Source organism: Simochromis diagramma, unplaced genomic scaffold (assembly GCF_900408965.1).
Source record: "Simochromis diagramma unplaced genomic scaffold, fSimDia1.1 OVJJ01000387.1, whole genome shotgun sequence".
Taxonomy (NCBI): Eukaryota; Metazoa; Chordata; class Actinopteri; order Cichliformes; family Cichlidae; genus Simochromis; species Simochromis diagramma.
Genome location: NW_024387152.1, coordinates 4,135,794 through 4,149,876, shown reverse-complemented (window position 1 = coordinate 4,149,876; position 14,083 = coordinate 4,135,794). Strand labels below are relative to the sequence as shown.

The 14,083-nt window shown below is 43.5% G+C and overlaps 1 protein-coding gene across 1 annotated transcript; it reads right to left on the bottom strand.

Moving 5' to 3' along the window:
• Positions 1 to 119: 119 nt before the first annotated feature.
• Positions 120 to 7,775, bottom strand: LOC120743642 (solute carrier family 2, facilitated glucose transporter member 5-like). The gene is made up of 12 exons (XM_040047334.1): positions 7,731 to 7,775; positions 7,529 to 7,627; positions 7,283 to 7,443; positions 7,079 to 7,203; positions 6,836 to 6,988; positions 6,608 to 6,733; positions 5,794 to 5,981; positions 5,548 to 5,658; positions 5,344 to 5,445; positions 2,734 to 2,809; positions 2,385 to 2,512; positions 120 to 460 (listed from the first exon to the last, which is right to left on the bottom strand). Exons 1-12 carry the CDS (start codon positions 7,773 to 7,775, stop codon positions 236 to 238), a joined length of 1,539 nt encoding a protein of 512 aa, XP_039903268.1. The 3' UTR covers positions 120 to 235.
• Between the last annotated feature and the right edge of the window lie 6,308 nt (positions 7,776 to 14,083).

Sequence of the window (14,083 nt, the reverse complement as noted above, 5' to 3'; positions counted from 1 at the left end):
GCCGTCTGCTCATTGACTCATTCACACGTCCTTAACGCTGCATCTAGTGCATACACCGACCAGCAAACCTTAGCCTGCATGGAAATCTACCAACATCTGCAGGCGCAAATACAAAGAAAAGGCACACAGAGGCATCTAAAATTAAAACACTGTCAAGTCTTCTACCACACACACACTCCCTCGCTCCACACCCGCAGCGAATACTTCCTCTTCTATCAATGTTCTCCTTCTTTCTTCAGAAAGGCGTGGCCTTCTGTGCATCCTGTGGGCTCTCTTTGAGCTCTTTCAGCGGCAGATCGCCGTCACCCAGATTTAACTCCACTTTGTTCCTCTTTGCAAACATCTGGAAGACCTCCAGGAAGGTCTTCTTCTTTGTTTCGGGCACCACCAGCCAGATGTAGATCAGGGTGACCAGACAGATGACGGCAAAAATGATGAAGCTGTAGGGGCCCAGGCCTCGCTGGGGAGAGAAGGAGAGGAAATGTGATTTCTGGGTCCTCGACATGAAATGTAAATATGTCGGGAAGACAAACAGAGCAAACAAGGTGAGGTCAAAAGTGAAACACTGCTCTTTATTGATGTTTCACAAGCATCTTCTTCCCTTGATTACACTTTCAGGTTTAAACACGTAAGAGGAAGTAAACATGAGATAAAGCTTATGTTTATATCTAAGATCACGTCATTCAGTGAAAACTCCTACACATAATGTCTCCTCATTTAAGATTTTACAATATGTTTTCTGGTGTTATAATATTCAAGCTCCGACATTATGTTTCAGGCGTTGTAAATGCAGTAAAAAATGTTTCTGGCGCTCTCTGCATGTTTGCATTCCTCATGTATCTTCCTCCTCCTCATCCCCTATGTTGTGCCTCTTCTTGTCCTCCTCTCATTTTGTTTTCTCTGTCTGTGTTTGAGTACGAGGAGTAGGTGAGCCACTCCCTTTCCAGTTTTTCCCACTTCACTCGACGACCGAAACCAACACTGTTCTCTTGTGCTTAGATCCACCAGCTTCCCACCTGCCTGCCTGTTTTAATCAGCTGCTTTGATCACCCCGGGCTCCAGTCTGCCCTGTTTACTGTGAGTCAAACAACAAGCCAGCTTTGCACACAGAAACCGTTCCTGACTAGTTCAGCAGCCAGCAACACTAAGCCATCCACCTAAAATAAACTCCTTCTTTTCTTGACATGCACAAGAAATATTCTAAGTGTCACCTAAAGGTGGAGTGTGCATCAGGTAGGTGAGTGATAGGTCCAAACTGCATTCTCTAGCAATGACAGCAATCAATAATAAACAGGAGGAACCAACTGATTTTTTTAAAATGTTGTTCTCAGTTTGATACCTGAATCAAACTTGGTGCTGAACCATTAGGAAAATGTTGTAAAAGGAAAAAATATATCTGAAATCTACTTTTTCTACTTTACCTGAGCACTCGAAGCATTTTATACAAAACGCTTAATTTGCCCATTCCAATGAAGACTTTTTTCTCTCTGCTGAAGTGCTTTCTATCTGACACTCACACGCCAATATATGCATCAGAGGCTTGAGGTTAGTATCTTGCTAAAAGATAAACATGAGGCAGTAATTTTGAGTACAATTCAAATCAGTATAAGTCAGCATTTTGGCCCACTCACTTTAGGGGTCACTACAGCAACTCATTGGTATCATGTCACCCTATCCCCAGCATCCTCCTGTGTCACACAACCCCTCTTCATTTCCTTCTTTACTAGATCTATGAATCTCCAAAATCCTTTGTCAACTATATCCATATAGGGTCTGCACATGTCCACAGCAGTTCAGTTCCTTAACTTTGGCGGCAAAACCTGAGCCGTTACTCTTATGTACTCATCTCTAATCCTGTCCCTCCATCCTGGTCATGCTGGTTTCTTCAGCTCTGCCACCTCCAGCTCAGCCTCCTGACTTTTTGTTAGCACCACAGTCTCCAAACCATTCATCATAGCAGGTCTCACTACCATCTTGTAATCTTTCCCTTTCACTCTTGCTGCTATCTTGTTATAAATCATCCTTGACACTCATTTCTAGCCACTCCACCCTGACTGCAATCTACTGCAATCCTCTCCTCTCTTACGCACTGTTTGTTGCAGCATATTCTTTACTTAATTCTTATATTTGTGTTGCAAGGATGAAATGCAAACGAGTGCACTGAAATCTTTTCTAAACAGGTTAATCCCTGTTTAGAAAAGCAATCCCTTGTTTGCAAATCTATGCAAATTGCAAAGAAAATATCAAAGTAATCCAATTCTAAGTGGCATAAAAGATCACATTACAGTGAGGATGTGGAGGGAACTGCCTTGCTGGTTATGCTCGACAAAACATCTGGAACTAATTCCACTGAAGTCTGAGCCTGCAGAAGTTGAGAAACTAACCTCGAGGAAGGGGAAGACAAGGCCAACAATGAAGTTGGAGAGCCAGTGGACGGAGCCGGCCACCATGAATGCCGCAGGCCTGGCTGTTTGCCGGAACATCTCAGTGGCCACCACATAAGGAATGGGACCTGCAGAACAAAAATGCAATTAACCACAACCAAAACACTCGAGACAGACATCATCAGTCTTCACAGTCAGAGAGGATGCTCATGTCTCAAACAAACTGAGTGCTGATGTACAAACTTTGATTATATGCCTGGTTACATCTAAACAACACTTCAGCTAATGGAGCGCCCTGCTGTAATCAGTATGTGTGTAAATACCAACAGGTCTACTCAGACAGACTCACTCGGTCCTATGGCATGTCCGATGACATAGATGATGACAGAGGCGATGCTGACATAGGGCATCCATGTCACAGTCTCCTGCAAACACAGACAAGCAGCTCTCAGTAACTATTCCTTCTGATGTTTGTAAGCAGGAGCAACATTAACGGCTCCACATGGAGGCCTTGAGGATCAAAGGCAGATGATTAATGTGCCTACTCTCCATTGTGTCTCTAAATTGTGCCTTTACTGCTGCTGAAAATGACGCCTGTCTGAAAACACTGGCTCCAGGTGAGGTTGCAGGTTTGAAGGAGGGCAGCACTGCATTTGCAGTTCTCTCTAATAGTCAGTGTTTAGTGTCAGGTGTCATGGCTCCTGCAAACAAAGGGGCCAAAATATCACTTTACTGTCTCAGACCATGATGGGAATCCTAGACGTACAACATGATTACAGGCTGGTAATCTGTAGCACAGTGACACCGTTTGTTATTTTGGCTTTTTACTGGTTGCGTCTTGTTTAATTATTTTGCCAATCTGTCATCATGTCAGATTCTGCTGTTCCTTAGCTGTCCTGCAGGAGTTCTCACTGTGGCTTTTCAGAAATGGCCAAAACATGGGGATAAAGTGCAGGTGAACTTAAATCAAACATAAAGAGATGTGGGTCTCCACACCCACCTGAATCCAATTTCCTGTTATTTATCATGTGCCAGATGTTTGGTTTAGCTTTTTAAAAAAAACAACAACAAAAAAAAACAAAACAAAACACCAGAAGCCCTTCTTGACACAATCCCAAAGGGATTCGGGTCTCCTCCCTATACTGAACTGGGATCTTTTGCCTGTTAGTCAGATGTATAAACCACTACACTATGGAGACAGAGATGTTTTTATATATAATGTCTCATTTTTAGGAAACACAAAAGTAATTAGGCAGCTGACGAACAGTTGCATAGTTAAGTGTGGCCTGTACCCTTTTACAAATTAAACTGATAACATATAAGCTTAATTTACTGCCAACAGCCACTAATCCTTTAAAAAAAAAATCCATATCATCGTTGTGCATATCAGTTTCAACATCTACAATCTGGAGACACCTTCCTGAATGGAAATAGAGGATTTATAATATCACCCTGGTAATAACCCTGGCAGGTTTTAGATCTCACCCTGGGTCAACACACCTGAATCAAATGATTAGTTTGAAGCCCTCCAGTCCTCTGGAGGGCTTCAAGACATGTTGAGGAGGTAATTTAGCCATTTAAATCAGCTGTGTTGGATCATCTAAAACCTGTAGGACACTGGCCCTTGAGGCCTGGAGTTCCCGTCCCCTGTTTTATAACAAGGTGCGAACTACTGGTTACACTCAAGAACAGGAAGGCCAGATTAGACTAAAACTCTAAAAGGCCTGCACAGATCTGGAAAAAAAAATCTTGGGATAAATGAAAGCAAGATGAACCAGAGTGACGGAAGAAGAAAAAAATGGAGAAGCAGAGAAACAGTTCTGGATCTGAAGCATACTGCACCATCTGTGAAACATGGTGGAGGCAATGCTATGGCATGGGCATGAATGACTTGAACCAAACCACTGGCGTTTGTTGCTGACATGGCTGCTGATAGAAGTAACAGGACAAACTGTAAAGTGTACAGGGCTATACTCTGTGCTCAGATTTGAAGTGCTCAGACAATGTTTCACAGTAGTTTGATGGCCAATCTCAACCCAAGCACAGCAGCTTTGCAGTTTTAGTATATGTACAACTATGTGTAAAACGTATGCAACTTCTGAACAGCGATTGGACAAGTTTTCGTAAAACCACTTGAGTAAAATCTGAAAATTTGTATTTCATTCATACGTCATTTACAAACATGCAAAGAGGCAAAACTACAAAAACCTGTTTGACATATTATTGACTAACTGTCCACAGTAGAGGCCTTTGCAACAGTGCAGGTTCAAACTGGGACCCACGTTCTGGACTCTAAGTAAGCCAAAAGTCTGTCCACTCTGAGTTAAATGCATGAAAGATGAGTGGGGGAAAAAAGCCATAATCAGTGGTGGTCTCAACAGCAGTAGAGTGCCTCTATTTTAATGCAGTGGGGTTAAAACTATGGAGTGGACTAACGCCTTCATAATGTTAAATTTTATTCAGTGCTTTTAATTAATTAATTATTCAACAGAGCTGTAACCCAGTGGGGACAAAGTGTAGGTGAGAGCAGAAAATTAAAATCACACAGATTAAGATGAAAATTTTAAAGGCCTGTTGTTGTAGCCTTGTAGGAATGAGGATTTTGGTGGCTGCTGTTGGAAAAAAAAGTGTCCTGGTTATCCAAAAATATGCTGAACAATGTCAAATGACTTAAATTCAGTAACATGGAAGCATAATATGTGAAATGCTGTTAAAATTACAAGCAGCTCACATTTACGAACTCACCTCTAACTATAATTAGTACATTTTTAGACTATAGCTGCAATTAAATCAATCTCACGAGGCGTTACTCTCTGATCCACTGATCCTGAGATCATAAACAGGATCTTGCAAATCTCCTCTGATTCTTTCCAGGTTGGGGAACTAATAACTGAACCACTAGAGGGCAGCAGAGTGACAGGTTGCAGGCATTAGTAGCGCTGACAGGTCTGTACCATACCTGCAAGTTGAGTGCGACAGTGAGCAGCACACAGGCTCCGCAGCAGATCCCAAAACCACAGAGGAGGAGCAGGCGGCGACCTGAGGCTTCCACGACGAACACCTGGGATGACAAAACCCCCGTTCACAGTGGTTATCTCCATCTCACATGATCAAACAGCAGACAGACAAACAGCTCCTCCCCTCAGTTTTGCTGGGTACCTACAGCAGTTATGGTCATAAAGACATTCACTGCTCCCGTTCCCACTGTGACATACTGGATGTCACTCTCCCTGACTCCTGCAGAGCCGTATATGCTGTCGGCATAGTAGTAGATCTGAGAGAAAAGAGAGAAATGCATTATGGTTATAACACGACAGCCTGTGAATAAGCAAGAACATAGATGTTGTCATGCATCCTGAAACTGAGTAATGGTGAGAGGGACGAGGACAACTGGATGGGCACGTCTCACCGCATTGACACCCGACAGCTGCTGGCCCATGTTCATGACGACTATGGAGATCAGCTGCCAGCGAAGAGAGCGCTGGGACAGCAGGGAGAACACACTCAGGTGACCTTCGGCCTTCTCGGACTGGTCCTCCTGACGCATCTCCAACAGCTCGCTGTCCACGTCGTCCCACCCACGCAGGCGCTGCAGTGCTAAGAGTGGAAATGCATACAGTGCCATAAATGCTCAGTTTATCTTCGATGTGTAGTGTAGTTATGTGCAAAATGTGAATGATGGTGGTGATGATGATGGTCCGCACGGCACCGCCGACCACGGCTCACCACAGAGATTTTTCATCAACCCTGCTCAACAAAGACACCGGGGAACGTGTGACACTTGTTGGAGATGTGGGGGAGATGGAGCTAACCATTTCCATATCTTTTGGGATTGCAAAGTTATTCGCCAGTACTGGTCTCTAATCCATGAACATCTACAAAATGTTTTTTCATTTGTTTTCCCTTTAACCTTTGAGATTTTTGTGTAACACACCAGTGGATCAATTGAATTCTAATGATAGAAGACGTTTGTATATCCTACTGGCTGCGAGTAAAAAGCCCCTTACGAGGAGATGGCTTAAGCCTGAACCACCAACGATGGAAGATTGGATACATTCTGTACAAGAGACATATACGATGGAAAAATTGTCATTTTCTCTTAAACTTCAGAGAGATACCTTCTACAGAATATGGTCTAAATGAACAGAATACGTTAAGCCTGTTAGGTGTGATTTTTTTATGAACCATGCTTTTTTTATGTTGATGACATCGCACTTTCTTACCTTTCGTTGCTTTCTTCTCGTCTCCATTCTGGATGAGCATGTACCTGGGGCTCTCAGGGAAGAAGGGGAGCAGCAGGAGCTGAATCGCGGCAGGAATACCAGTAAGGCCCAGCATGAGGGTCCAGCCTGGACACACACAGGCAACACAGACACGCTTTTAAACCTATTCTTAAGACCATGTCTCAGCATCTGATGAATAAATGATCAAACATGTAAAAACTTAACTACCTGTGCTGTTTCCCAGTATGTTTCTAATGCCCAGCACTTGGGCGCAGAGGATCCCAACAGTGATGAAGAGTTGCGGAACAATGCCGAGAGCTCCCCTCAGGTTTTTGGGAGCGATCTCACCCAGATACATGGGCACCACATTGGAAGAGAGACCTGCAGATGGGAAAGCATGCACGGGTGAAGCTAAACCGCCTGATCACGCCTGATCCTTAACCTGGGCTGTTGTTAAATTCGGGAGCTGACCTGCACAGATGCCTACTATAAACCTGGCCACAATGATGATCTCGTAGGACTTGGCGATCTCACTGACTCCCATCATTATAGCAGGGACGATGGAGAAGATGTTGTTGAAGAGGAGGGTGCCCTTCCTGTAGAAGGGATGAAGCATTAGTTGCAAGAAACATGCAGAGCATGCTAAACTACACGTGGAATGAAGCAGATTCTCACCTCCCAAATTTGTTGACCAGAGGGGCCACCATCAGAGAGCCGAAGAATCCCCCGAGAGGGAACATGGACACGGAGAGAGACCACAGCAGAGTCAGGACGTTCTCCTCCATTAGGCTGTGGTAACGCTCCATGTAGGTTGTATTATAAAACTGCTGCATGAACTGAAAAGAGCAGGAGAGCACTGATAGGAACGAATTATCTTCCCAGCGAGTTCCATTCAAGCTTTTCTTTCTTTAATCAGCTTACCTGCGATGGAGAGTTGACCACAGAGACATTATAGCCGTACTGGAAGGACGAACCAAAGGCAGCTATGAGTGTTGCCAGCACCAGGACTACAGTTAGCCTCTGTTTTTTGTTGGGGAGAGGGGGACAACATCAGAGCGCTATTTGAAAAGTCAGAAAAGAAAATTGTGACCATGGTTGTGATCACACGTGGACTGTAACTCACCCCTTTCCTCTCCACAGGCTTTCCCCATTCCTCGGTGTCCGCCATGGCCGTGTTTGGGCTCGCTGTCACTTTCAGCAGTAATAACAGCACACTTTATTATTACTGCCCACTGGATCCTGCCTGCCCTTTGGACACCAGATTAGAGAGCGTGGCATTGGTTTATGGTTATCGCACTCATGTTGCTGACTGTGCTCTCAGGTTAATTTTTTTTTTAATGTAATACACTTGAAAGATTAAAAGCTTACTTGAATGTTGATATCTAACTCTTATATTGCACTGTATCCTTGACTAAACAGGATCAGTGGATGCAGCTGTCATTAAAGAAAAAAATGATAAGGATAACGCATCTTTATTGCTGATCCACGCGCAGGCTGCACTGCATCAGATGGATATATTAAAATATTACAACAGCAACAACTTCAGCATTTACTGTCAAACAGTTTGAAAGGTTTATCTGCTTGCACCTCTCATCGATGACACTAAAAAACTGTTTGTTTGTTCGCCCTTGCACAAACACCACAGCTGTAAACATTTCTTTTTCCAAATGTTTGCTTTGTCAGAAACCTGTCATGCACACCATCATCTCTTATCTCTAAAGCCGAGCCTTCTTGTCGATACAACGTCTCTGAGGCTATTTGCTCCTGGAGCTGGATGTTACTTGCTTCAAAGCACAAACAAACAAACAAACCAAAGAAAAAAAGCAAACAATTACATTTCAGAAATACTTCTGCTCAGAGTAAACTATTATTGAGGCAGTCTTGGAAGAATAGACTGAGTTTTACTGAAATAAAATGAATGAAACCAGAGTTTGTTTTTATATATGAAGGTAATAAAAAGACCAGTAAATGTTTACTACACAGTTGCGCTATTTTAAATTTGCTGTTTTAGAGAAAACTCTTTTTATTTTTAAATAGAATTATTTACATAAAGTAACAGGTTTCATCAACAGGTTCATTTTAGATTTTAAAACATGCAAATGATGCCTTTTACTCCTTTGGATACAAAGAGGTTTGGCTTGGATGGCAGTCAAAGAGTTTGAAACTTTAACAAATCTGACATAAGATGTGATAAAAAGAATTCCAGCTACTCAGACGAGCAAAAATTATGGAGACTGTTACCAACCTCCCTCAATTCGTATCAAGATGCTGACATTTTCTACATTGTTCACATTATCAGTGTAAAACTACAGCAAAAAGCTGTGGTCTGGAAGTGAAAGGTTAAGGCCTTGAAGTAAGGTTGGAGCAGGGTTATGGTGCTTTGATAGCATAAATTTTAACATTATGGGGGTTTACATATAGAACCAAGTGTAACCTTTATTAGGTTACACTTGGTTACATGTCACTTCTTTTGCTCATATCACGGTGAAAGAAGCTAGTGGAGCTATTGTTGCTGCTGGTAGCATCCCACCAAGGTGGTAAAGTGGATAAAGTGCAGGTTCACTTCCAGTTTAAAACCTTACTCCCATGTTTAAAAAAAGATTTACAGTCAGTTCGAGGGGTTAACATGCACATATCAGCACAGAAACATGCACACAACACTGCCGTAATAAAATGCTATCATGATAATGACAGTGTTGTGGAGATATGTGAAGGTGTTACTGTGAGGGTTGCAACAACAACAAAAAAATCTCTTGCTTTGGTTTGCTGACAATTCCAGGAGGTTTTCTAAGAGCGGAGTGATGAAATCACTGAGCTCCATTCCAGGTTTTGTGCAATGCCTTGTGCTTTAACACAGAGGCCGCATTACATAAGAAGTCATATGAAGCTAAAGCTACTTCCAGCTGCTCCCTTATTCACAATGAGTCACCAGAGTGACTGAAGGAACTACTGAGTGTCAATAAACAAGAAAAAACGGCGTCCAGTGGACGGTCTGTGTATTCAACCCCACCTCTGGCGCCGGTGCCCACCTCTCAATTTTAAATCCATGTACACATTGAGGGTTCTCGGGAGGGGCCGTGCTAACACCTGCTGCTCTCTGGCAGCAGCACCATGCTCTCCCGTGTTTTAAATGCACCTTAGAACAACACGCAGCAACACTACACATGAGCAAGAGGAGGGAGGTTTGGGGTCTTCACACACCCCTGTTCTCTGCTGGCCATCGGGGCGGGGGGGCTGGAAGGAGGTGTTGGCCGTCCGATTGGGATCTGGGATGCGGGGCCTCCCTGCTGCTGCGGAGCCTGGGGCGGTCTGCTTGCCTCCACCCCGGGGGAAAGGGTAACATCTCCTGGGTCTAGGTGCCGTTTCCCCCTCCAGGGGCGAGGGTACCTGGACCCGGGGTATAGAGTATGTTTAGGGGAGTGTGATTGTGTGTACAGTGTCCATGTATGTCTATCCCTATGTTGGGTGAGTGCTGAGTATTTGTATATGTGTGCATGAGGGTGGGAATGCATGTTTGTGTCTATATGTCAGGTCAGGGTCTTACACTCCACCTCTCTGGGAACTCCCAGGCCCTCCAAAGGCCTATCTCTCCTCACCACACTCCCTGCCGGTAACTGATGCCCTCAGGGGTTGGTGCGTTGGTGGTTCTTGGTGTCCGGGGCTGGGCGCTCAGGTATGTACCAGCTCACTCCCGGTGACTACTTGGCAGGGGCCTGGTGCCTGTTGCTCGGTCAGGCCTCTTCCGGGGCAAAGGGGGCAGAGCCGGCGGGCACGCCACTGCAGCCCCCTCTGGCCTCTGCTCCGTGGCTACTGGGTGACCCCTCATCTGGGGCTCTCCTCAGCTCTTCCCAGGAGGGTGGCACGGATGCCCCTCCGGTGGTCCTCCTTGGGCTCTCGCACTCTGGGGCCTCTGGATGTCTGGAGGCTGGATCTCCTCCATGCCTGCTTCATGCCCTGGGGGACAGGGCTATGGCTCTCTACATCCTCTAGCAGACCATTACATGGGGAAACCTTTTGAATACTAGCGCGCTGATCCACACAGGTGTGCACACGGGTGTTCACTGTTCATAGACATAAACTACACCTCTATTGGCTGCTATTTCCAAGCACATTGTGCGCTGTCTGTCCTGCTTGCTACACAACAACATTCAATACTTAGTATTTACTGCTGTTTACACTTAGCTAGATTAATGTGATGGTGTTGTGTTTAGTATGTTGCTCTGTTTTTTTTTGTTGTTGCTTGTTTTCTCTTCTTTTTCTCTCAACAGGTGATCCAGGAGATTTTTTTCTCTTTTTTCTCTTTTTAAGTGCCCTTTCTCACTGCCCCTCTTCCGTTCTGTTTTTCTTTTCCTTCATCTTTCTTTCTCCCTTTCCTATCCCTCAGTCATGTCTGTCCCATCTGTAACAACTGAAAATAAAATAAAATAAATAATAACAACAAAGGTCGATCAAATGGACCAATACGGCAAGGCCGTGATGATCCATTTGGCAAAGTAAATCCGTTGAGTATCATTGCTGGTCTTCAGACTAGTGATGGGATTTTCGGCTCTTTTTAGAGAACCGGCTCTTCAGGTTGTTTTGTTGCTTTATTATTAACAATAATATAAAATTATGCTCAAAAATTGGTTTTATTTATATATGTTTATATATAAATATATGTGGTGGCCCCTAGAGACAAAACACATACAAACTCCAAAACAAATTTCTAGCATTAACTGAACTTCCAAAACAGAGCTACCTCACTTAAATTACACAATTGAAAGCATGTGTGTATTGTTTGTGTATTTATACACAAGCACTCATATATATTCAAATAATTTAAAAAAAAAAAAGTTAATTTACCTGTTATTACCACACACCAAATCCAGTCGTTGGTACTTCCTGGCTTGTGTAGCCACTAGGTAACAAAAGCTCAGCTCAAATCTTACCTAGCGTGCTATAAAGCAGAACCGCACAAACTCATAGATAATTACACAATTGTTATACAGTTCAGACTTCATTCATTTCCAAAACAACTTTAGTTACAAATACAGCTAATAATTCAACCTTACATGTTATACAATTAAAACATTTACCAATATAAGTAACCAATCCTGGGATGTCCTATTAATAAATAACACTTTTTCACGTCAGTGTGGCTGAAACCTACCTGCTGAGTGAGATCAGTCCAAAAACATTGTGACAGAGCTGATGGACTTTAAAACGCTTATTTTCTTACTCTGATGGCTTCTTTGTTTTCCCTGTGCAAAGAGATCAACAAAAGCAACACAATCACAAAAACAGAGAAATAAATGAATAGCATTACTGTCATGGACTATGGGTCAAAGTATCATCAGAGCATTCTGCATCCTCCTCGTGTTTGTGTTCAAAAAGCTGCTTTTGGTTTTGTAGATACAGCTCCTTCTTTCCTAAACATGCGGCTGCCCCGGTAGCAAAATGGCAACCGGTACACCGTTCAGCTGTATTACTGCATAGTTATACATACAAATAATGAGGAGACAGAGTTTTCTGGTTTTCACAGGAGAAAGAGCAGGTTAGGACCATCGTGTCGCCATGTAATTTCCATCCATGGTTGCACTGCACTGATTGGACCAAAATCTTCTAGAGGTATGAGGGGGTGTGCACGGTGGTGACACTCCAGACCTCCTCTCCGCCCCCCCCCACCACCACCACCACCACCAATTGGGGAGAGAGCACAGATGCAAACCAGGAGTCAACAGCCCCTCGTAGGCTTGCTGACCCAGGAAACAACAGCTGCTGCTCCCCTCCTGCGGTATTTTATTTGTCTTTTTTTGTTTTTCTCCATCCCCCTCTGCGCATTTTCTTGCAGGTGGCCTACATTATCCAACCTCCACACCCCAGCGGTATTTGAAGCAAGCAACACTTCCATGTGTAGCAGGTCTACCTCGTTTGCTTCGGGCCTTTAACACTGCAGTGCTGTTCCTCTCTAATCCCAAAGACAAACATGATAAAACCCAGTCTAAAAGTTGCTGAGACGAAACAGGTTGCAGACTGTGCTGAAGAGACTGTTTCATATTAAACATGGAAGTGTTACATTCCAAAGTTTCTCACGTGAGAGACTTTTGAATGCAATCTTCTTGGTAGATTTTTGTTCCCCTTATATTATGAAATGGGAGCTCCACGCAGAAAATTTGCATTGCTAGTAGTCCCAGCAGTAAACAGTTGGTGGCGCTAATGCAACGAGTAATGCCAGAACAAAGTGCACGTTCACTGGGAACTCAGTAGCCGCCTTTTTGCTCACACACTAAACACAGCCACTGCTAATTTATTGCCTGTGGTGGACAACGTGCTTGAGAATGGGCTCCCGGGACCAATGACACTGCCTGTGTTACCCCCCCTCCAAGTTAAGTTTACTGGTGAATGGTCACCCCTGGTATTGTAGCACAGGCTCTCTTAATGAATTTAAGCAGGCAGAAAGCAGAAAAGTCTTTCTTAAGCGGCCCCCTCCTGACTCAAGTCACTTCAATGCCAGCCAAATCCCTGAACTGACACAACACATTGCTTCCCGCAGGAAATACGGTAAGTGCTGCTCCTCTGTACGCCCTCTTCCATCCACAAGGATAAAAGACAAAAACTATTTATTGGCTGTTTATTTTAGATGTCATTGGCACAAACAACATTCACTACCTGCATTTTCCCAGACATGGTATCTGGTTATTGATGGTCTTAGAGAATGAACTCTGCACTGTGTCCCGTTTCTTTAGACCTCAGATAAAAATTTGATTGGAGGAAAATATATTTAGGCCTGTGATGTACTGGTGACCCTTCCGAGGTGTACTCTGTGTGCACCCACCGTCAGCTGGGATAGGCTCAAGCCACAGCGCAAGCCTGTTTTGATAAGAAAATGGATGGATGGAAAACTTTTTAGCTCAAAGAAAACTGTTTATTTGTACAGTTTAAAGCGTATAAAAAGTGCAACTAGAAATAATATGTGGGAACTATCCCCACGCTCCTTTGCATGTGCATATTAAAGCACAAAGAAAATAAAAATGCTGGAGCAAGTACGCTGTGAATTTTAAACCAATATTTCGAAACTTTGGGAAGTAGAATCAGGGCACCGGGTTCACCCACTCATCATTAGTAATGCAGTCAGCCTGCATTTTTAGTCAGGCGAACAAGAGCCACCAGCTCAAAGGAGAAGTGAGGCTCATGAGTGAAGCCTGAGTTTGAAAGAGGAAGGATGACATGTGATTATAAATCATGCAAAAAAAAGAAGAAAAAAAAACAACACAAATTTGACCACGGTGATAATAATCATGCTAATTATGGTGACACAACAGAAGCTGCCAATCTTATGAAACCGGTGTCTGAAAGATGTTGAAACTAATGCCTTGGGAAATAAGTAAAAGAGTTTTAAAAGTAAAAGGAGAACAGCAGTTAGAGCAAAGTTGATCATGTATTTATTTCTTTAAATAGAAAATGATGATCATCTACCCAAAAATGTAACAATATAGT